This window comes from Felis catus, chromosome D4 (assembly GCF_018350175.1).
Source record: "Felis catus isolate Fca126 chromosome D4, F.catus_Fca126_mat1.0, whole genome shotgun sequence".
In the NCBI taxonomy this organism is placed as follows: domain Eukaryota; kingdom Metazoa; phylum Chordata; class Mammalia; order Carnivora; family Felidae; genus Felis; species Felis catus.
The window spans coordinates 85,635,421-85,659,268 of record NC_058380.1 but is presented as its reverse complement, the minus strand read 5'-3'; the positions used below and the strand labels follow the sequence as shown (position 1 = coordinate 85,659,268).

Genomic DNA, 23,848 nt, shown 5'->3' with positions numbered 1-23,848 from the left:
AAAAAGCCCTCCCAAATGTTGGTAGTGATTGTTGGTAACAGATTCCCTGTGACCCACCTCCCCACTCCAGATGTCATCAGCCAGACCTGTGGAAGCTGAATGGGCAGGGAGGGCCCAGTAGTTTCCTGGGGCTGGATGACACCCGGAGGAAAAGGCAATGGCCTCTCAGCCAATCAGCAGGGAGCTCTTATCAGTACTGTTCTGAGAGCTCCAGGGCGGGTTCTGCGCCTGGAAGACAAAACCTTCTTCTGTGCTCTCACCCATGAGGTCCTTTGTTCCCAAGGATAGCACTGGGCCAGAAACACCTTTGCGTGCAAGACTTGGCAGCTTCTGAACCTTTCATCCCATAACCTCAGAGCCATCCGCTCTTCTCCTCATTGTCTGGGTCACTCAGCCCACAGCTCACCCTTCCCCCGGGGACTGAGGGAGCCAAGGCCGCTTATCTGGAGCCGCACTCACCAGCTTGTTCCCAGCCAGACAGTAACAGCCTGGCCCCGGGCCAGGCCCAGGCCACGGAGAGCCTGAGGGAGGGAGGCCCAGGCAGCTCCTGGCTTCCCTGGTGTCTCACTGGGGTTCTGTCCTGCCTCCCTCAGGTCTGGCCAGACCTGGGGCGTCTCAGTAAGGATGATGCTTTGATGAGGCCTATGCCAAACGGCCCTCCTGTGGCCCTGTCTCCTGGTGGGCCGGCTGTTGCTGTCCACCCTTCCCCTTTTCCTCTCCACTTTCTAACACTCACACATCCCCTGACCTCCTTCTCCACGTGTGTGCCCTGGACACATAAACACACGTACACGCACACGCTCATCACTCAGGTCCGCCATAGAGGAATACTGCCAGGGTCATGAAAAGGCACGGGAACAGAGAGGATGGAGCCTCAGTGCTGGCCTTCTCCCCAAATGGTCCAGGAGGCCTGGGACACTGTCCCTCGGCTCTGTGCGGGCACAGCCGGGCACATGCCAGTCCTCCTGCCACGGCACCCGCCCTCGAGACTGGTCACAGGAGGACAGGCAGTGTTAGCACCAGCTGCCACAGCAAGGCCCTGCCTGAAACAAATCCTTAAAAACCAAAAGGTGTAGGCATTTCTAGCTGCTTTCTCTCCTGAGAACATCATCAGCTCAGGTTGCTTCTCAAGGGATCAAGAGGAGACCACAAAATCAGAAAAGATTAGAGCTCATTAGGGGCCTCATCAACCCAGAGCCTTTCACTGGCAGAATTAAGATCGGTCTCTGGACGCACAGCTTCCAGGATGTTGAGGTTCAGAGAGAGTAAGTAGCTCAGCCAAGACTACACCGCTAGGGAGTGGCTCAGCCAAGACTCAAACCTGAGTCTGTCTTAAGCATTCTGGGATACCGCACGTTTCCACGGAAAGGCTGGAGGGGAACTGGTGTGAAAATCACTGTATAAACGCTTGAATTGGCCCCAAGTGCCTGCTACCTGGGATGTGACCCTCCATCACTATTCTATGTACTAGGTTCCAAGCACCTCCTTCTAAAAGAGCCCTGGGAACAGAGTTGGTGGATTTGCTATAAGGACTCTTATGGTTCTAACAACACAAGACAGCGTCACTGCAAACTCATCACTATCATGCCGTCCCCTTATTCAGGTATAGGAGAGACCAACCCAACCAATCATGTGTGGCTAGCTCCCCAGTCGTACAAATGGACTGTTGTGGGTGAATTTAGGTAGTAGACTGTATCATAACCCTGAGATAAAAAAAAAAAAAAAAAAAAAAGATAAAGCGGAACTGAGTTAGCGTCACACTGCAGAATGTCTAAAACAACTGAGCTCTCCCACAGAAAACCTAATATGTGCCTGACTTCCAGCAAACGGACCCAACTGAAGCTGCAGATAAATCTGATTTAATTTGTACTGAATCTGGACACATTTTCTGGGTTTATTTCTACTCAGCATTTCAACGTACAGCAAAATCGGAAGTCCTGATTTCTTTAAATACGTTAAATACATAAAAATCAGCAGAGGTGATCTGTTCTTGGGGCCACATTAGGTGGCAACCACATTGTTTCACTGCTAACACAGAGACCACCCGTTCCCCCCACCAGATGCTCTATGGCCGGGTAGGCACAGACAACTCGAACAAGTGTTTTCCCAGGTGGATTTTCCCTCCTATATTTTACTTCCCCTGTGAGGTAGGAAATACGTATGTTATCGATTGTGGATTTAAAATAGAGAACAAGATAGATTACACTGTAGCTTCCATTCTTTCTGGAGGTCAAGCAATTGTCATTCCAGGTGAAAAGCTGTTGGTCCCATGTGCAGACCAGCTCCAGAGACTGGGCTTCCAAGCCTGAAGCTCTGTAGGGATTCAGAGAGGCACCTGGGAATTGAGAGGACGGGAGGGTGACCGTAGCCACCACCAGCTCTGCCTTTCAGTTTTCCAAAGCTGACGGAAAACCCAACCCAGGTCTCTTGCCGCCAGGGCTTGTGCTGTTTTCACTGCACTATGCTGTCTTGTTCCTGAAATGTTATTGCTGAACAAAGTAAGATTCTCAAATTCATTACAAACTACGTAATCCAGTGATATTTCAAAGAGCATTCTTTGCTAGCTTCTTCATAAACAAAAGCCACTGGAGTTCAAGGTGGGTCATCTTCCTTCTGGCTCTGCTTTCTCTTTTCTCCTCGGATACCTCGGGGAACGGATCACAGAGAGCCTCGAGTGTGATGGCAAGCTCTCACTGCCTTACTCGGGTGTTTTCCAAGGAAGACATTCAGCTACATACAGGCTCGGTCTCTTTACAGCCCCACGGGATGAACTATCAACTTGTTACTATTAAAAGTGGTGATCTGGCATCTGTGGCCTAGAAATCCCAACAGTTTGGCACTTGGCAGACGAAAAGCCATCTGGAAAATCCTGGCGCTTGGGTATCTGCAGCCAGCTCCAAGCCACATAGATGGATCGCTGGGGTGAATTTGTGCAGTGGACTGTATCATTACCCTGAGATGCTCCCCCAGGAAAAAAGAGATTGATAAAGCAGAATTACGTTAGCATCGTACTCAATGGTGTCTAAAACTAAGGTGGTTAGGCGTGTTGAGCGTGTGCTGTAAAAGTAATGTCTCAACTTCAGCTACCCCTGGGATGACTCTTGAGGAGGAGCACCTTAAAAAAAGAAGCCTGATGATCCTGGCTTTGTACCTCAAGGTGAGCCAGTGGAACCACAGGACCTGGAATGCTTTTATGTAATGCTTTTTTTTTTTTTTCAAATGAATAAGTGATTTTCCTTTAGCAGATTTTTAATACAGTAATTTAAGTTAGAATTACAGTGTATACAGAGAAATTTTGCTAAGAAAAAGAAAATTTTAGTTTAATGACTAATGTTTTTTTAAAAAAACAAACCAAAAAAAACCCCTCTAACTGTTGAAATTAAGATGTCTTAGGGGGTCTGTCCAGAGTAACCTCCAAAAGAGCAGAAATCCAATCATCTGGCAGTATCCCAGATACAACGGGCAGACTTCCTACGACAGACCGTCCACACGTTCCCAGGTTTTGGTTTGGATCTTGATGACCCTCTGCTGTGGGGCTCCTGTTCCCAGATGTTCCCAGACTGATCACTGATTCTCAAAGTGGGAAGAACAGAAGGAAGATGACAAAGAGAACGTGGCTCACGGTGGTGAAGAAAGGAGAAGAGATGGGGGAAGGCACACGGGGCACTAAGGGACCCTTAAGTGCTGGCAAGATGGACACTCGATCACGCCCCTGATGAGGCTCCCACCCGAAAGGATCCCAGAGACCGATGAGATGACGGGACCCCAAGCAATCCTAGCACGGTGACACAGACTCAGCACGCTGCAGCAGGGAGAAACAGGCCCAGAAGGCAGACGTGAGTTCTAACCCTAGAGCCTCCTCTTTCCAGACGTGCAGTCTCCCTGGGACTTAGTTCCCTCCCTGTTGGAAAGGCTTGTGAGGAGGAAATGAAAGCCCGGGTAAAGCACCTGGACGGCAAAAGGCTCCAGGTACATGGTAGTCATCATTCTTATTCTCTTCCAGTAGATAGATAGATAGATAGATAGATAGATAGATAGATAGACAGACAAATAGATATATCATAAGGCATCATGGGAACCCCGAGGAGGATTAAGTAGTTCTTCTGGGGCTGGGGAGGACTTCCTGGAGGAGGAGATGAGGAGGCTGAGGGCACAGCAGATAAGCACTCAGAATCACTGCCCCCAATCATCCAGAAATCACGAAGAACAGGCTTGGTGCTGGGCAAATGCCCTCTTTTCAGAAAGAGAAAGGATGAAATACTAGAAAATCTGGAACAATTAGCTTAAACCCCAGTAAAATTATAAAAAAGATCAGAGAGAGGGGTTCGTGAGCATTTGGAAAATTAAAAGGTGATCAGTGAAGGCCAACACAGGTTCTGTAAGCACAAGCCCATAAGCTGATTCCCTGTCTTGGAAAGGGTTAATAGGTTGGCAGACCGCTTGAACACCACCTGCCCGGTACCTGTGGGTTGCCGTCACGGATCTGATCAGCCCTTCCACGATGTGCCTGCAGAACAGCACCGTTGACCTCTGGACTGAGAGACGCTTGCTCACTCTCATCGCTATATCCAGGGAGGCTCAGAGTGCTGCCCGCCTCTGCGTCCAGTGACATCCCTGCCCCGGGGCAGCCTTGGGTGCCACTGAACCACTGAACCCAAGGAACTCCGGGCTTCACCCCGACCAGTCTTGGGAGCCACAGTGTGTGGCTCAGCTCTGCACACAGTGAACCCACCACAGCCCCTCCAGGGCGAACCTCTTTTCCCTTTTAAATTGCTTTAAAGCCCATCTTTCTCCTCCTGCCCAAGGGTACTGATGGAAACCCAGGAGTGGGCACAATGCTTTTGAAAGTGTCCTTTGGGAAGGAATGCTGCCAAGTCTGTTTACCCTGAGGTCAGACAGGCAGAAACAGAACCCATTTATGCTCTTCGAGGGCTCCGGGAGCTCTTACATGGGAAGTCTCCCCGTGTATCACATCCGCTGAAACACGCCCACCTCCCACATCTAATAGAACTTTCACTGTAAAAATTTTGAACGGATTTTTTAAATTTTGCTCTTTGAAATTATTTGGCCAAGAGTAACACAATTAATTTATGGCTGGCTCTGATTTCTCGGCAAACATCAGGCATGTTCAGGAATTCTTGGGAAGTGAGGAAAATCTAACCTACAAATTGTTTTCAAAAGTAATAACATTTTTATGAAGACTAAATTTAACAATTAATGAACTTGACAAGATGTCCCACTTCGTAGAAATTTAATTACATACTTATAAACTTTGATTTTGCAGTTTTCGTATTTTAGAGCCAATAAATTTTTTTTAGGCCTCAAATACTTTCATAAACTCCTGAAAAGCTCGTCAGCCCCAGGCACCGTGCCCGTCGTCTGCGGACTACAGCGGCCTCCACGGCGGGCACGCGCGTTTGGACCCTTTCCCCGGCAGCACCAGCAATGACACCCGTGACGTCAGCTCTGAGGCCCTACAGGAACTTCAGGTGCCTTTGCGAACACACCAGCTGTTCCTGTGTTTAGGTTATTGTTTCGTACTCCGGTTCAGTGAAAAAGTGGTGACTGACATGGAATACATATGTTCACGACCAAAATATTATCTATCCAAGCCTTCTGGACAAATAAGGCTCAAGCAGCCCATGTAATTCTTCCTCACCGACCCCCTCTCCGGGTGTCTGCTCTCCTGCCCTTCACCCAGGACGCCTGGCGAGTCCTGACGCTGGCCAGGGCAAGACTCACACCTAAGCAGTCCACGTGCCTTGGCTCTCAGATGGATTAATTTGGATAGGAAATTCCAGATCCAATTTCAACAACTAGTCAGTTCTCCTGTTAGAAAAATGTTTCAGGGAGTGGCACAAAGACTTTTTGGAGACAGATCATCGGTGAGAATAATTGAAAACAGCATACTGTTCTCACGAAAAAGCAGCGTGTCTCGGTACTATCACAGAAGCCTCTCCCCGGCGCCTTCCTATGAACTAAAACATTCCTAGAACATTTCCCACAGGCCACAGGGCCTCTGCACAGCCTCAGGTGGTCAAGTCCTGAGACTTGGGCTTATGGGTCAAAGAGGCCAGTCAGGCCGCTGGCCAGCCACATGGTCTGGTCCAGCTGATAGCCAGGAGGGACTCTGCTCCTCTCTGCAGGCCTCCGGAGCAGCCGGGGAGAAGAGGCATCACCGTCTACCCACTTCTTAGCTCCAGGCCTGCAACGTGTTGCCAGTGGGCTTGGTCAGATATTCACGGGGCCACGTTTCCCTAGCAGGAGGGGTGACTGCACTGACAGCTGATGCAGTTGGTAACCCATTTCTCCAAAGGGACATGAGTGGGCAGGTCAGGCTGAGCTGGTCTGCCCCCAACCCAGAGAGGAAACTGGGGTTAGGCAGTTACACTTAGGTCAGGCCGGGCTGCAGGCTCTAGCCCAGCTTTACCAGAAAGGCGCTTCATCGGGCATACTGAGCATGGGGTCAGCTATCAAGAAGTGGTTCCTGGTTTCCTAGGAGGCTATGCTTCTGATGTGTAAGAACCCCAGACAGGAAGAAGGAAGCAGTGAGGGGACTCAAACCTGATCACCTCCAACCCTCATTGGGTTTGACACTGAGGTTTGGGGGCCCAAGACCTGTATACTTTGTGTTCCCATCGCCAATATCCCTTCTTCCTGAGGCCTCCCGATTCCAGGCCCTGTGTGCTTTCCACACCCTGTGTTGCTTCTCTAAGGAACCACGCAGGCTCAGCTCGGCCATGGTGACTGCACTTCCCTTCACGTGGAACGTTCTGGCTACAGCTCTGCTGAGAGTGTAAATATGGTCTTTATAGAGATGAGGTCGGGCGCTACTCCGCTCGGAGCCGTGGTGCTGCTGAGTTAGTGTTGGCCTGACGCTCTGGGCAACGCTGCCCTTTCAGAAGAGGAGCCAAGCGAAATACCGCCTGGGCACTTTGCACTGTTCCAGGGGGAGAGCCCTGCCCACTGCACACTGAAAACGCAGTTTCATTGACAAAAAGGGTTTCCATTCTTCATTTCGGTGTATCTTCGGGGGCTTCTCCACTGAAGCTGTGACTTCTAAAATGTGCTCTGTAGAAAACATCTACCAGTAAATCACTGTACGTTTTAGTCTTGGAAATTCAAAAGCAAATACAGTTACTTGTTTGTGTGTATGTGGCTGTGGGGAGGTGGGGAGTGGACAATTTCAAAACCATCAGCTTTCATCCAGCAGAGGAAAGAAGGAGAGAGAACCCCGAGCGGCACCTGCCCTGGCCGGCCTCGCGCTGGGTGCTCTTGTGTTTGCGAGGCCCCCAGAACAGGTGGCTTTGTTACCCCTGTTTACAGAAGTAGAAACTGAGGCTCAAGGAACTTTCCAGGGACACAGTGCGAGGCAATGGAGTCACCAAGATTTGAGCTGAGGGCTCCTGACTCCTGTATTTGTATCCGTTACAGGTTTCTCATTTGAATCGGCCATTTGAACAGAGCCACATGATAGTCCTGCTGCCATTTTCTGCTCCCTGATCCTATTACTGCTGCCAGTCTTCCAATGCTGAGTATTTTTTCTGACTCCCTTTCGTCCATCATTTAGGTTTCTGACCTTTGCCACTGGTGCCTTTCATGGGAGAAAAGGGAGCGTGTTTCAGTGCAGGCGGTTTGCTAGGGCTCTGCGAGGGTTTCGGAGGGAAACTGGTCTGGAAATGTGGCTACTGGTGGAAGCTGACGGGTCCTGAGACTCAGGCCAAGTGCAGTGTGCAGGAGACACGCAGATTTTTTTTTTTTTTTTAACAGCAGAAAATACGAAACACCTCTTTACTAGTTTATTCCTACTCCATGATTCTGGAAAGGCTTAAAGGAAAAAACTGCCAGATTTGCCTTAAAAAAAAAAAAAAGGAAATTCTACATCATAAAAGATACTAAAATAGATGAAATAGGCGAAGGACACCAAAAGGTAAGCAAAGAAGAGAAACAAATCTTCAATAAAAACTTTGAAAAGGTATTAATACCTTGACAAAGAAGAAGTGTAAATGTTTATTTTTTAAACCTGGCTGACTGGCAAAGATTCGTAATAGTCCTAGGGACACAGATATGTCAGCCTGGGCCCCCCACCCTGGAGTTCACTCTGGTTGGGGAAAAAGAAAAGAGTTTTAGACTTGGGCTCTGGACCACCCAGGCCACTTGGGCTCAGACACTGGATCTGCCATATAAGCCACCAACCTCAGGGGTGGCACCTAATGACCCCATGCTCCAATCTCCTCATCTGTCCAGTGGGTGACGACAAGTGACCTCGCACTTTAAAACACTTGCCTTTTAAAAAGAGCCCTCTGTAGAAATGTCAAAGGTGAAGCTGAAAGCATGGGCGGCACCCACAAAAGCAGCTCAGGCTGGGAGCTGGGGACCCACCTGCCACTCTCCCAGTGGCCTTCGAAGCCTCTCCTGACGGAGTGCCTCCTGTAAACCAAGACCGTCCCTCTGGGAGCCCCACCGGAGCCCCAGGGAGGCCCTGCAGTAACAGGGCTGGCTGCTTGTTTTGGGGGGTGTTTTCCAGGCCTCTGCTGGACCTCTGTCACCAGCATTCCCACTAGACATTCCCAGAGCCTCCCCTGTGCTTCTGACCTGGGAAAGCGCTGGGGGCCCTCCCACGGCCACCGTGCGCTCTGCGGTCGGGGACAGCCTCCTTATTCTCTGCCCTGGTCCCTGGGGCTGGGAGCTGAACACAAGCAAAACCTTTTTATTTTTCCTGAATGCTCTTTCTGGAGGTCTGGCCTCCCCTTCTCCAAGACAGAAGACGCACAAGGCATCTGCCTGGCCGGTGCTTGGGGTCCCGCCCCGTCCGTTGGGGCGGAGAAGGTTGGTGAACAGGTAAATGGTGAGAAGCTCTCCCCGTCAGCGGGAAGCACCAAGAGCGACCCCCCTCTTTGAGGCGCAAGATCAGGCACTGGGGGTGGGGAGGGGCGAGCAAGACCGCCCCTGCCCTTCCCCGTCAGGCTCCGGGTGGGGAGGCTCGAACACAGTACAAGGACTCAGGAAAAGCCCACCTGAACCGTCCAGAAAAACAACAACAACAACAAACCCGCCAAATTTTTCTCATTTAACTATCACGTGTGGACTAACCAAGCCCAAGTCTAACCAGGAAGGAATCTTGAGAAGTTAGATCTTTGCAGGAAAAGCCGAGTACACCTTCCGCCGATGCCCCTCCCTGACGCGCAGAAGGGAAAGGACAGGAACGCACAGGAGTTCAAGTTGAGAGAGGCTGGTGAGGTCAGCTCTGCCCTTGCTGGGTATCAGAGCCGCCCTGAACCCTGCCCTAGGCTTCCACTACCCGGCACAGCACCTGCGAGGGCGGGGGCTCAGCAAATAGTTGTTAGAATAAACACACACATTCAGAGAATGAGAGGAAATTTCCTTAGCACTTTTGGTCTTAACAATTCTTGGTTTGAGGACTATTTTGAAGAGAAGCTGAAGCAAACTGTGGCAATTTTATTCACTTTAAAGTCTGTAGTTCAATGATTAGGTCTTGAAACAAACTTCTGAAGGTTCCTGAGATCAACAAGGAAGAACCCAGCTTCTTTGGACCTTGGTGACCCAGTTTCAACCTTCTTGCTGGTGTGACCGACATCCAGGAGACCACTAGGGGAGGTGGGGGTGGGGTGGTGAAAAGCCTACGGTGGCTCCTCAGACCCCTCATGGCACCTGTTCCTTCTGACTGGGCTGCCCAAGCTCAGTGAAGTCCCAGAAAAACACAAAACTCATCTGGTCTCAGTTCCAGAAGAAAGCCATGGACCAGAAGGTATCCTGGACACCATCCTTTAAGTCCGTGGACCTGCTTATAGCACAGTGACCTCAGAATGCTCTGAGCATCTGGCCCTAAATGAGCTTCCTTTGGAAAATACGCATATTGGGCTGAATGGGACTGGTCCCCCCCAAAAAGCTGTTTGGAGGTTAGTGTCTGAATCTCAGAAATATCCTGACACTTCTGGCCACGTGGCCAAATTCCGGACACTGCTTGGGCACTGTGACCCCACGGAAGTTCCTCACTAAAGACTGCAACTGTCCCTGAGCACTGTCACAGTAAAGGCAAGCGTGGAGTCGGGACTGAGGTGACGTGGGCCAACCTCAGCCCACGGGACTCAGGAGGGCAGTCACCTGTCTCTCTGCCTGGGGTGAGGCCGACCGAGCCCGAGCAGTGCTCCACACTGCTGCATTTTGGTAGGCACATCTCTCTTTTCACAATACCACCAGCTAAAAGATAAAGCACTCCAGGAACTCCACACAAAGGATCTCAGCAATCCTCACAACCTTGAGAGAGGTAAATATGATCTCCTTTCTACAAACCAGGGAAACTGAGGGTTTGCAGAAGTAAGGATGCTTGCCCAAATCACCACGTGAGGGAGTCAGAGCTAAAAGTGGTCTGGGAATCCAGGCACCCTGACCCCTAGCCCCAGGCTCTTGCCTTTACATCACGTTATTTCCTGAACTTACAGAAAACTAAAATCAGTCCCCTCTCACTGCTGGCCTGTGGCTCCCAGCTGGAGGCCTGCCTGAGGTTGTGCTTGCTTTGGAGTGCGGCCTGGGGTGAGAGGCACGTGAAAATGTGACTCCATGGCCAGGCAACAGGGAGGTGTCTGATGTGCACACATCTGTATCCCCAGGCCCGTGGAGAGACTGTTTGCAGGCCTTGGAGGATGGCCACGACACCAGCTCCATCTACCTGGTGAAGCCAGAGAACACCAACCGCCTCATGCAGGTGTGGTGTGACCAGAGGCACGACCCTGGGGGCTGGACCGTCATCCAGAGGCGCCTGGACGGCTCCGTCAACTTCTTCAGGAACTGGGAGACATACAAGGTGAGAGCCCCGGGCCCTGTCTGTGCTGTCGGTGAGAGCAACCGGGCCACCCCAAGAGGCCCGACCAGCCGGTGAGAGGGCCACTTGGAGGGAAGGTGCATGCTGACCTGTCGAGGCCTTGGTGGCCCCGTGCAGTACACATGTGAGGTGAGGAAGACACTGACGAGGTCATTTTTGCAAACCCACCAGGGATGGTGAGGACCGGCAGCCCCTCCCCTGCCTGCCGCTGGCAACTGCTACAAGATACCAGTTAGGGACAGACCACAAAAGGCCCGTGGACATGGTGGGGCTTTAGAGATGCTGCTAGGGGGTGGCCCCTCATCCCCGTCTGGGTATAGGGAGCATCCTTTTCCCAGCTGGGGCTTCCTTGCGGGAAGACCTGGTCTCGCAGCCCAGAAGGGGCAGGTCCCCAGGGCCTGCTACTGGGAAACACGGGAACACTAGGCCCGAATTCCCAGGAAGCTGAATGCCCACCCAGTGGTAGGAAAGGCCACTGGGCTCAGCCTTACGTCTGGCAGATGACAGGGGTGGTGCCGAAGGTGGCAAAAGGAGCTCAGTTCACCAAATGCCACCGCCACGTGCCAGGCACCATGCCAAGTGCTTCCATCTGTTACCTGCTTTAGTCTCACACGAGCCCCGGGAGGAAGATCCCGGTGTGGCCCCGGTTTACAGATGAAAAGGTGAAACAACCTGCTCGGGGCCGCACACAGCAGCGAGTCCAGGCCTCTGACGCCAAAGCTTACGAGCGACCCTGGCCATGACGCCTGCGCGTGGCTTCGCGTGGCCCCTTCCTGTCCTGGTTGCTCCCAGCCCACCTCCTGCCCAGCCCGTGTCACTGTTTTCTTCTCTTTCTCCTCTGCTTTCTGAAGATCCACTCCTTCACCCCTTCCTCCTCCTGCCCATATTCTTTTTCTCAGGGGCGGGAGAACACAGTCGTTAAGACTGGGTGCCTGCTTCAGATCCCGAGTCACCCTCAGGCTCTCTCTGACCCTGGGCCTCTGTGGACCTAGCTCTTAGAGTTGGCACAAGGATTAACAACATAACCCACGTAAAGTCCTGAGAACAGTGCCAATACACTGGAAGGCTCACTGAATACTATCAGTATCATTAGCGAGCCCATCTATTCTTAAGACTTTGAGTGGCCACTACCTGGCTGATGACTCCTTAAATTCAGCGTAAAAACAATAATAAAACCGCCGATTTTAAACCCAGAAGGGAGCCCGGGCAGATGTAGCATGTGTTTGTCACAGCTCATACCGGTCTGGTGCATTAGAGTTTACACGAGACCCTCACACACATCCCATTCCCAGAGAGGGACGGTGAAGCTCAGAGGTGGTCAGGATCCGTCCAAGGAACTCCTGTCGCCTGCCTACTGTGTGTTAGGCTCTCGGTTTACCACATTAGGTGTGTTCCTACAACAACCCTGTAGTAAAGGTAACACAGTGTCCCCCATGTTCACACAATGCCTAGCACACAGTAGGCACACTTTCAGTAGTCTTGAATGATGCGTGATTGAGGCTCAGACAGGAAAAGCGATTCATCAAGTCACAGCCAAGTGCAGAGGTGGGGATTTGAACCCAGGCCTGCCTTATGCTCTGCCCATTTCTGATCTCCTCTACCCAGGGCTGAGCATCCAAGAGTGGGGCCCTGCTGGCTGAGGACACTACATATCCCTCACTAATGCTCTCCTCCGTTTTCCCCAGCAAGGGTTTGGGAACATTGATGGCGAGTACTGGCTAGGCCTGGAGAACATCTACTGGCTGACGAACCAAGGCAACTACAAACTGCTGGTGACCATGGAGGACTGGTCTGGCCGCAAAGTCTTTGCAGAATATGCCAGCTTCCGCCTGGAGCCCGAGAGCGAGTATTATAAGCTGAGGCTGGGGCGCTACCATGGCAATGCTGGTGACTCCTTTACTTGGCATAACGGCAAGCAGTTCACCACCCTGGACAGAGACCATGACGTCTACACAGGTAGGACCCATACAGTCAAACCCAGGTGCAGGCCAGGGCAAAGAGGTCGGTCAAAGCCAAAGCTTCTGAGTCACAGCCTGAGAAGAGGAAGGTCCCAGAGCCCAGAAGGCCGACCCTGTTGCTACTCCCTGAAAACCCACTCCTCTGCCCACTGCCCACAGACCCCCTTCACAAAGGTGGGTCAGAGGGGCATTAACAAAAAGGGAACGGCAAAGAGGTGTACAAATTACACATTTGTGGGCCACTCAGGGCCAAGCCTTCACATCACCTCTCTGCCCGAGGCACCAGGTGTTCAGGCCACACTCTCCACGGACTCTGGGCCACACACCTGGGTAATAATGCTGGCCCTGCCTCCTACGAGTCATGTGTCTTTGGGCATGCTGCTTACTAATCTCTCTGGGCCTCGATTCCACGTCGGGAAATAAGGACAATGCCTGCCTTGCAGGGTGGTGAGAAGGTTAGAGGATGTACCTCAAGTGCTTTGTCTCAGATGTGGCAAAGAGGGCTCAATCCAAGTGGGCGGTCTTTGTGGTTACTATTATTAGCGTGTGTTATTAACACAGTGTAGTAAGGGATCTAAAGAGGAAACCAGGTAGAAGACATGAAGTGATTTGTCCAGGGTCATATGCCTCAAAGCCAGGTCTTTACTAGGAAGCCTTTATTAAATAAAAAACAAGGGGGAAAAAAAAACCAGAATATTCTAAGAGACACACATACATACAATCCAGCCCTGAGTCCAGATGCCAACCTCCCACAGTTAAGCCTCTCCAGGCCCCACACCCAGTTTCCTGAGATGAGGGCCTCTGCACCCCAGCTGCTTGGCAAAGCCAATAAGGCACTGCTCCTGTCTGAGGGACCAACCCTACCTCCAAGCCAAGGATGTCTGTTCTCATTGGGCAAATCTGGCCCCCTCCCTGCCCCCTGGTCTGCAGGCCCCCTGGTCTGCAGGCCCTGCCCCCTGGTCTGCATTTTTCAGGCAAGCTCTGTACCTACATATTGAGGAGGGAGGTCCTCACTCTAGGTCCCCATGGCAGCCACACTCCAGCAGGCTGTTCTCACAACACTGGGGGACATGCAGTTACCTCCACCTGCTGGCTGGCACTGAAGGGGCCCCTGACGAGACAGTATGCCTTCTTAGGCAGGGTTACAGAGGCTTCTAGAAAAGCAGGGCAGGAAGAGGACCCTTGGAGCTAGTCAGATTCTGGGGACATTGGGACTGCTACAGCATCTCGAGGGCCATCGTGGATAGGAGGGAGAAGACTGTTCTATGACCCAAACCGTCAGGCCTGTGCAACAGCACCGTCAGTGGCTGGCAAGGAAGTGAGCTCCTTGTCCCTGGAGGCATGCAGGTCAAGCTCAGGAGGGGCCTCCACTCACACGGGAGGCTGGCCATGGCATGCCAAGGGCTCTCTCTGCTCTCCAAACGCAAGCACTGCCATTTGGTCCCTAGCCTCGAGTGACGGCCTAAAAGAGCCCAAGGAAAACTCTGGGCTGGGCTGCAGGGGCTGCGGGTGCCTGAGCCCATTCTCCCCTGAGCTTTCTGCCTCGGCCAGCCTGCAGCCTCCTTCCCACATCCCAAGGCCTCAGCGGGAGCAGGGTCACCGGCCCCATTGGGCGCCAGCCCACAAACCTGACCGAGGCAGCCCTTCCTCTGAGTGGGGGTCCACTTCTCAGGCCTGCTCAGGAAACCGGGGACCCTCTCTTTTAACTAAGAGCAGCCCAAGCAGCTGGCAGCTCCTCTTCCACTTCCTCCCTGAGAAGGCCGATGCCCCTGCACGCCTGCTTGCACCTTGCCCACACTTTCACTGTTGTTCCGAACTGCTTGTCCTTGGCAGCAAAATCCAGCATGATATGATAGTGCCAGAAGTTTTATGAAAATATCTTTCTTTTGTGAAATCATAAAAAAATACTTGGCTGGAATACAGGCTGGGAGGAACAGAGGAGCATTTCATCTTAAACACTTCCTTTGTCATTCTATAAAAATCTTGATCCAACAGTTGCAACTCTTAAAAAATTCCTCAGAACACTTTGGCCGCTCCCCCGCCCACCCCAGGTCATTTCTGCTTCCTATTCAAACCTCCCTGGGGCGCTGCCTCTGCACAAGCCCCAGGCTAACTGCTTAACTATGCGCCCTCCTTCGATCACCACACAGTCCTGTGCGGGAGGCACCACGCTTACCCTCATTTCACAAGGACAATTCGGTGGCTCGGTGAGTTCGCTGGTCACAAGGCCGAGCCTCAAAGGTTGGAGCAAATCTGAGACCTGGCCCACCCCTCAAGCATTCCTGCTCCAAATGCCCTCTCCCCCACCTTCCCAGAGGGCCCTGCTAAAGGCCCTAAACAAATGGCAGCCTTGGATACAACTGCCTTCTCCCTGTGACCTCCTCCCTTGTCTCCTGCAGGAAACTGTGCCCACTACCAGAAGGGAGGCTGGTGGTATAATGCCTGTGCCCACTCCAACCTCAACGGGGTCTGGTACCGTGGGGGCCATTACCGGAGCCGCTACCAGGATGGAGTCTACTGGGCTGAGTTCCGAGGAGGGTCCTACTCGCTCAAGAAAGTGGTGATGATGATCCGGCCCAACCCCAACACCTTCCACTAAGCCAGCTCCCTCCTGACCTCTCACGGCCATTGCCAGGAGCCTGACCCGGCCATGCTGGCCCCGGCACCAGGAACAACTCCCCGCCAGTTCACCTTGGGGCCGGGAGGATGGGGCTGCCGGATTCTGTTTACCCGATCGCTGCGGCAGATGATGGAATGGAATCAATACAGTATTCTCTGTCCCTATTGCTTTTCTTCACATCAGACAGACCCTCATGTTTCCACACAGGACAGAACTACAGACAAGTCCTTCTTTAAATACATTAAATCCCTACAATGAAAACCCAACTGCAAAATACCTTCATAATATACATACGCATGAGCTGAGCTTATGCACATGTGTGTATACCACATATATATGCATTTAGATATATACCACGTGTACTATATCTAGACACGTATATAGGTTTGGTTATATACCTAAATGCACAGACATTCAATTCTCAGATGTTGAAGTTGTTACCAACAGCTTTGCTCTTCGGCGAAAAGCACTGCATTCACATGGTGTTACTCGAATCTGAGAGCAGATCACAGACTATGTAGCTCTAATTCAAAGAATAACCCTTGGTGTCCACGTGCCTGAATTTTTCCAGGAGTGTCTACATGCTATTCACTCACCTAGGGGTTCCCTGCTTCCTCGCTAAAGAACCCTTTGGACACCTGATCAACTTTCAACATCCCCTTCCCTCTCCATTTCTATACTTTCCCCCAATCTCAGGACTTTTTCTCCATCCATCCATCCATCCATCCAACCATCTATCCATCCACTTGTTCATCCAACACCATTCAGGAAGTACCTTCTGTACCAGTCGCTGGCCACTCACTGAGGTTCCAGGCACCTTCTCTGCTCTTCTCTACCCTTCATACCCACTCCTTACCTTTTCTGTCATATCATCCTTTCTTTCCAGGCAAGCCTCTGAGTAGGAGACAGCTTGGGCTCCAGGTTTCTGGTCAGGAAAGGGAAGGCCAGGCCCCAAAGCTAACTCCCGGCCACGTAGATGATGTACTCGCAGTTTTGTATGTTCCGTTCACACTTTAGCCTACACGTCATTTTAACCGTCACAGAAATAATAACCTACCTTGCCCAGGAGATACTCAAGTGAAGAGAAGTCATCCCCCGATCATCGGGGCCCCCGAATGGCTACAGACCAAAGGTCCCGTGCTCTCAGGCTGACTAGAGTCCGCATCTCGTCCCCAAACTACACTTCTCTGGAGTCCAGGTGCCACAAAAGTGACAACTGGCCGCTTCTCGCGAGCTCCTGAATAACCAGGAGCCACCGGACCCCTTGGCTGGTGCATCGCAGCATGGTGGCTTTCTGAGTCCTGTTGGCCGCGAAGTGTCAGACTCAGTACTACCGGGACTCTTGCCAAGCAGGGAGCGAGAGAGGAGTCAGGAAGGTGAGACCGTCCCCGGTGGGCGTGTGAATGGGGGTGTGTGAGATGTTGGAACGTTTGGTACTGTCCACGTCTGGGTGTGTGCCTATTACCTCAGCATTCCCACAAAGTGTACCATGTAGCATGTTTTGTGTATATAAAAGGGAGGGTTTTTTTTAATATATTCCCAGATTATCCTTGTAATGACACAAACCTGCAATAAAAGCCATCAGTGCTATTTGGACGTATCTACACTGTGTGTTACTGTTTTGGAATGCCTTCCTGGGGCCTCTTCTATCAGAGTCTCTTTGAGTAAGACTAGATACAGATTCAGCACCAAGGACATACACCAAAATCTTTTAAATCACACTCTCCCTATCTTTGGTTTCCACGTACACCATCAGGAGGCCCAAGACAGAAACCCAGGCCATGAAGGCTCTCTGGGGCTTCACTTCCTTACAGCCATGTGCTGGATATCTTCACTGAACATCCCAGAAGCACCTCCTAGACAGTGCAACCAACCCCTGAAACACCTTCCCCCAGGTCTGGGCCCATGTCACCAAAAGACACCATTTATCGATTACTCAGGTCAAAAACAAGAATTTCTCCCCTTACCACACCAACGCCAATCCATCCATCCACGAAAGCCCTTTTCTCTGCCTTCGTGTCTCCTCTCTCCTCAACTACTACAACAGGCTTCCCACCGGACCGGGAGCCCTCTGCCTCCCTCCCTCATTCCAATCTGACTTTCACATTAGCTGCCAGAAAAACACAACTGTGGACTGGGAAGTCATCTCTAGGCATGGCAGGAAACCCCAAAGCCAAAAAGGAAAAGATTAAGGGATACGACTAAAGAAAACCCCAAATTTTCTGCCCTCTGAAAAATAACAGATGACCAAGGCTGAAGGCAAGTATCAAATAAGAAAAATAAAGGATCAATATTCATGCTATCTCAAGAACTCTCTTAAATCAAGAAGAAAAATACAGACACCATGACAGAAAACTTCGTTAGGCACACGAACGCATTAGAACACAAATGGCCAATAAGGAAGAAAAGGTGCCAACCTCAGTAATAACCAGAGAGGGAGGGATACTAAATCAAGCACAAACCATCACAAGGTGCCTATCAGATTTGTAAAGATGAAAAAAATCTCCATGTTGACAAGGGAATGGAGAAATACGTACTTTCTGTACTATGGAGGGAAGTATAAATTGATTCAACATGTTTCAAGGGCAACTTAGCAACGTGTATATCAAACATGGATATACACATGCATCAAAATTTTTAAAATGCTTATACCTTTGGACCCAGCAATCCCTCTTCCCAATGACTTAGCAATACTGCCACACGAGAGCTGCTTCTAGCAAAGATGTAGTTGGGTAGAGACAGATATTTACTACACCCTACTACGTGCTTGGAATTGGACTTCTGTTTTCTTATGTAATGCTCACAGCACCCAGGTGAAGGGATTGTTCTCACCTCACAGGAGAGGAGGAAATGAGGCTCACAGTCAGACAGCTGGTAAAAATGCCCTAGCAGCAGTTAATCCGGAAGGTGCTGGATGTCAGGCACTAACTAAGAGTTCTCAGCTCCCTTCTCCCAAACCTCTAGTAGGCTGCCGAGGTCATCAGTTGTTGTACCCGATTTGGTGTGTTTGGTGAGAATACCTCAACCTTGGCCCAGGCCTCCCCACACACCTGGACTGGTGTGTCCAGGATGGAAGGATTGATGGTTAAGGAAAACAGGGTCCATCCAGCCTTACTGGTCACTGGTCGTGGGTCCAAACCCCAAAGCGAAGAGTTCTGGAAAGCCATGCTGGACAACACGGAATAACCCTTTTCCTAGACTAGCTGTGACCCAGACAAAAGCAGGCCGAGACACCAGCTATTTCTCCCAACCCCCACCCCAAACCCAAACCTGAGTCAAACCACACCCTGGCTATATGGAAGGAGAGGTAGGAACAAACCCATCAGACATGTGGAACTGGCTCTCCTTGGTGTAAAACGGGGGTTTGGCCGACAGCATTGAAGAAGAGAATGGGGGTCGGGGGGGGGGGGAGGGTGCAGAAGAGCTGTGCTCAAGTGCATGGTGCCATAGCGCCTGGTGTGTGGCTCCACCGGCCAGCAAACACAGCCAGGTCCCTGAGGTCTGCCCAACTCAGACCAGCACCTGTCCTTCCTCTCCCATCCCAGCCAGTGGCCTTTTAAGGCCTGCAGGCATAGGAGCCCTACTGTCACTGAGGTCTCCATGGTGAGGGTACCTGCAGACCCAGACTTTCTCCGATCCCAGCCAAGCCCCCACACTCCAGTTTGCACCAATACCTTGGTCGCTGGGGGGCACCGACCTGCGGGCTTATGTGGGAACACGGCAGGAAGACAGTGATGTTCTTCAAGCAAGTGACACTGAGCAGGATCCCCTCCCCTAAATCTTGCAAAATCTTGCCAATTTGAGCAAGACTGAAAGAGAAGCCTTTGGACTACCGAAAACAACAGTATTGGGAGTCTAGGATGCTCACAATTTACAGATGGTCCTTGGGAGCTCAAGGGGGTCCTCTCTGATCTGAGACCACCTCATCTGTTATATGCAGGCTTGCAAAGACTCTAGGCTATAGTATGACAAAGCCAGGCAACTGGATTAAACAGAAAGGGCACGTTTCAAGGTAACAAAATGTTAAAAAGGCACTCTTTCGGCCTTAGTTTTATCTGAGACTCCAGAGGCTAAGGGCAAAATAATAGCTTCCAAATGTCCCACATCCTAGAGCAAGGTGTAGGACCATCACTATAGGGGGTGACTCCAAAAGGATTCTACAACATTAGCAGATTGTCCTTCTGCAGCCTGTGTGAGAGGTGCAGGAAAAATACCCTGGGGTGGGGGGAATGAGTTGTCCTTGTGATATGCTCCCTGGCCACCACCACCACACGGAGGGTGGGTGTTCCCCCGACCCTAAATCAAGCGAGAGGGCCTTCGAGGGACCATTCCAGAGGTTTGGCACAAGCACTAGTACCAGACTCGTGCCTCAAGTCTCCAGACCTGCGGCAGAGAGAAATGAGACCACACTGGAGCAAATGGCAAGCCCATCAGGGGCTGCGGGGGAGGCAAGGATATGGTTTCCTAGGAACCAGAGGGCAGCCAGGGGGGTGGGGTGGGGGGAGACAGTGCAGGAGGCCCAGGAGCCAAGGAAGGAGCCATAAGTGTTGAGGTGGAAAAGATGTATCACAGGTCACGGCAACTGAGACAGAAGTGCCCAGAAGGGAAATTCTGCAGCAGCAGCAGCAGCAGCAGCAGCAGCAGCAGCAGCAGCAGCAGCAGCAATGGGGGGTAAAGAGTGTGGGTGCTTGGGCTTCTGGTGCAAGCTCTGAATCACGACTGAACTGGCCACGTAAGATGGGCCCTGACCCCTCACTTTTCCCCTCTCCCCTGTTCCAACCCCGAGGCTCACAAATCTCAGTGGGCAAGCGGGAGGCAGGAGGGTTGTGGGGGCCAGTGACAGTGCTGACCGTGGGCCCTCCCCCACCCCAGGCCTCCAGGCCTCTGGTCCAGGCGTTAGGGAGTCCAGACCTCTGGTTACCGCACCACACTGTGTGCAGTGACCGGATGGTTAAAGCAGACTCGGCTTCTTCATGCCGAACGCCAGAAAGACGAAGGGGACGAAGGGGCTTGCTAAGTCTCCAGCGTCGACCGGGAAAAGAGCTAGTCCACAGGGTAAGTTGGAAAGGACACGGGGGAAAAAATTAAGTTGGTTTCTTCTTACACCTGACTGAGTCCAGCTCATTTAATAAGCTGGTTACATAAGGACACGAGGTATCTCCCAGAGTCCATGAGCAGGGACGCAGCTGGGCCTCACGAGGGCCAGGAACCAGAAATGGCCTGGAAAGCCTTCAAGAGGCAAGGCAGCAGCTCTCCCAGCCTCCCCCACCCCCCCTTCTTTTCCCTTTCCCTTGCGCGCAGGTCTCTCTGTTTCTCATTGTGCGTCCATCTGCTTTTCCCAGCACGGAATTCCTGAGCTCACATGTCCTGCTGGTCTCGGTGCCAGCAGAGACTGACGAGCACCCTCCCTTCCAGTGCAGACTCCCAGCCCGCTGGGGCCGGGTGTCCACCTCAATCCGATCAGCTCTGGCTGGAACGAACACTGCCGCCGGAGTTCAATGCTGTGGGGGCAGTTGGGGGGGGGGGCGGTTCTCAGGTTCCCAGAGAAGGAGGGGTCTCAGCCTGGATCTATATCCAAAAAGGTGTCTACACTGTACTTCAGCTGCTGTTAATTCCCCTCCCCTCCAGAGACTGTATTTTGCCAGCTGGGTGGATTCTGTCCCATTAGCCATTAGATGGTGTCTGCTCCTCAGTCCCTCCCCCTGCCCACTCCTGCTCTACCCCACAAAGCATATGCAAACCTTCCAGGCCCTGCTGGGTCACTAAACGTGACACCTGGCTGTGCCCAGATGCGGCTCTTCCTGCCCTTCCTGGGTTTGCTGAGTTTCTCAACAGTCTCTGTGGATACAGGAGGCAAGGAGGTCCCCACTGCTGGAGTCTTCCTGCAGGGTTTTGCTCTGGATTACACTCGTGCCATCTGCCATCTACGGGGTGCTTTCTGTGTACCAGGCACCATGTGTGTCTCTTTAAATCTCATAACAGGGGGCACCTGGGTGGCTCAGTCGGTTAAGCATCCAACTCTTGACCTTGGTTCGGGGCACGATCTCACGTTTTCATGGGTTCAAGCCCTGCGTTGGGCTCTGTGCTGAGCCTGCTTGGGATTCTCTCTCTCTCTCTCTCTCTCTCTCTCAAAATAAATAAATAAACTTTAAAAAATAAATAAATAAATCTCATAACACACCTATGAGGTGGCTCCTCTAATTGCACTCCCTTTATCTAACAGACATCAAGGCTCAGAGATGCGAGTGACCCACCCAACAACATGCAGCCTGAGCCTCTCAGGATTTGCACTCCTGCTTCTGCAGCATTACATCACAACCCACAAGGGCAAAATGAAACAACCAATGCCCTTGTCTCATCCCGTCATCGCCCCCCCCCCCCCAAACACCTGAGAATCCTGGCGGCCTCCTGCCCACAGCAGCAGTTATGTGAGCTAGCCAGCCAGCCTGTCTGTGCAGAAGTGACTGGACAGACAACAGGTCCCCCGATGTCAGGAAGCCAGTCCAGCGCTCTTTGCCTGATTTATCTCAGAGCAGTGGGCCCAGCGTCTTGGGGCTTCCGACCCTGTGCTAGGGCTGAAGGCTGCGCCCGCCCTTCTTGCTTCCGCTTGTCCTCCAGCTGACAGACTCAGCCCCAACCTCTGGCAGTCACGGTGTTAACCGGTGGCTGCTCTGGCTGTCACTTGTGCACAAATCCTACCTGGCCCGAGCCCTGGGCCACACCATCTGGTAGCTGGGTCCCCGTTATGGTGGCTCATCTCCCATGTCCATGCCTTCAGGCCTGGGGCTTCCTAACCTAATCTCTCTCAGATCCAGAGTCAAGCTCGACCCAGGCCTATCTGAGATTCTGCCATTGTGGACACAAGGCCTTGGTACCAACCATCACCCAGACATTCAAGTACCCCCATCTCTCCTGACGTAGGGCAGCCTGGGTCAGCTCAGCCCACACATGAGAACCCAGACACAGATAATCACTCCCATCTGTGCAGCTTTCCCAAAGCACTTCCACATGTGGTAGCTCCCAGGTGGGCGGGCCATCCGGCTGTCCCATCCCCTGCTCACCCCTGGTCATGATAAACCTGGCTCTACGGGCTGGCCAAGGGGTGCTCCCTTCCCCCGTTTCAGCATGTGCACCCTCCTCAAGCTGAGGGACATCTCCTAAGAGAGAGAGGTCCTTGGGCAGGGTGGACAGGTCACGTTTGCCGTGACCGTTAGAGAGCGAGCAGTGGTCCAGAGCCTGGAAGGGTAGCTAATGTAAAAGGCACGGAATCAGGTCTCTCTGGAGCCACGTGTTGACAGAGGCCAACACCCTGGTCATCTCAAAAAGGGAAAGGGATAAGGAGCAGCGCAAAGCCTTGGAGCCCAGAATGCCGACCAAGCCCCAAGCAAGTGTATGGGCAAGGATTTCTGTCAGCCTCCTCTCCGTGGGGACCCAACAGCCAGGCAGTCTTTCTTCACTGATCAGGGCAATGCAGGGCCATGCTGGGGACACAGGAGAAGGATTAAGGACAGACATAGATGTTGAGGATGCAGAGGCAGGAGCGGAGGGCAGCTGAGCTGCTGGGTGGGAGGCAAGGCCTGGCTGCCTAACTGCGGGCCCAGGAGAGCCCAAGGAGCATGTGTTTGAAGCAGGAAGGCAGCTTCTCTGCCAAGAGCACAAAGGATTGGCAGGTAGAGAAACGTGTATTAAACCGAGATGCCAGGGGCGCGTGGGTGGCTCAGTTGGTTGAGTGTCCAACTTCAGCTCAGGTCATGATCTTATGGTCCGTGAATTCGAGCCCCGCATTGGGCTCTGGGCTGATGGCTCAGAGCCTGGCGCCTGCTTCGGATTCTGTGTCTCCCTTTCTCTCTGTCCCTCCCCGGCTCACACTCTGTCTCTCTCAAAAATTAATTAATTAATTAATTAATTAATTAAATTAAAACAACAAAAACCAAAATGCCATCTCTTACCCGACAGTCTCTCATAAATAAAAAGGGGTCGGTGGGCCCTAGCGGTTGGTGGTGAGCGTGGGGTCGACTGTAACCGCCACCTTTCAACGGCATTCCCAAAGTAGCTACTGGAGATAAAGTCACAAATAGTTTGTCCAGCAATCCCTCTCCTGGCACTCACTGTTCCAGAAATCCCCCACAAGTGAGGAAAGCCACAACGCACTTTCCATAGAAGGGAGAGAACAGAAGCCATCCACCTGCTCCTCAGCAGGCACACGGCTGCACAAACCAGTAGGCGGCCAGGCACTACTCGGCAAACCACCCAAGTGCCCACCACGGGCGCCAAACAAAATGTCTAAAATGTCCCCATTTGGGTTAAAAGGCATACTATTACTTGCATCCCCTGCGCCCCACACACATGCACATACATCAGTGTGTGGAGAACAAAACATCCGGAAGGATACGCACCGACTGTTAATTGTGGCTGCTTCTGGAAAGT

At 52.0% G+C, this 23,848-nt stretch overlaps 2 protein-coding genes and 1 long non-coding RNA gene across 28 annotated transcripts in view; 1 reads left to right on the top strand and 2 right to left on the bottom strand.

Moving 5' to 3' along the window:
* The window catches only part of ANGPTL2 (angiopoietin like 2), a 34,523-nt gene extending 17,502 nt beyond the window's left edge, over window positions 1-17,021 (top strand). For all 10 annotated transcript variants that reach the window (XM_019816556.3, XM_006939476.5, XM_003995887.6 and 7 more), the window contains 3 exons: window positions 10,632-10,825; window positions 12,529-12,799; window positions 15,201-17,021. In XM_019816556.3, the coding sequence (XP_019672115.2) occupies window positions 10,632-10,825; window positions 12,529-12,799; window positions 15,201-15,400 (665 nt within the window). In that variant the 3' untranslated portion in view covers window positions 15,401-17,021. The remainder of the gene's footprint in view (window positions 1-10,631; window positions 10,826-12,528; window positions 12,800-15,200) is intronic.
* RALGPS1 (Ral GEF with PH domain and SH3 binding motif 1) overlaps window positions 1-23,848 on the bottom strand; it is a 277,984-nt gene that overhangs the window by 119,285 nt on the left and 134,851 nt on the right. The window lies entirely within an intron of this gene.
* On the bottom strand, window positions 1,881-23,244 carry LOC123381640. Its single transcript, XR_006588914.1, has 2 exons — window positions 17,344-23,244; window positions 1,881-17,306 (listed from the first exon to the last, which is right to left on the bottom strand). It is a non-coding gene; the product is annotated as an uncharacterized LOC123381640 (long non-coding RNA).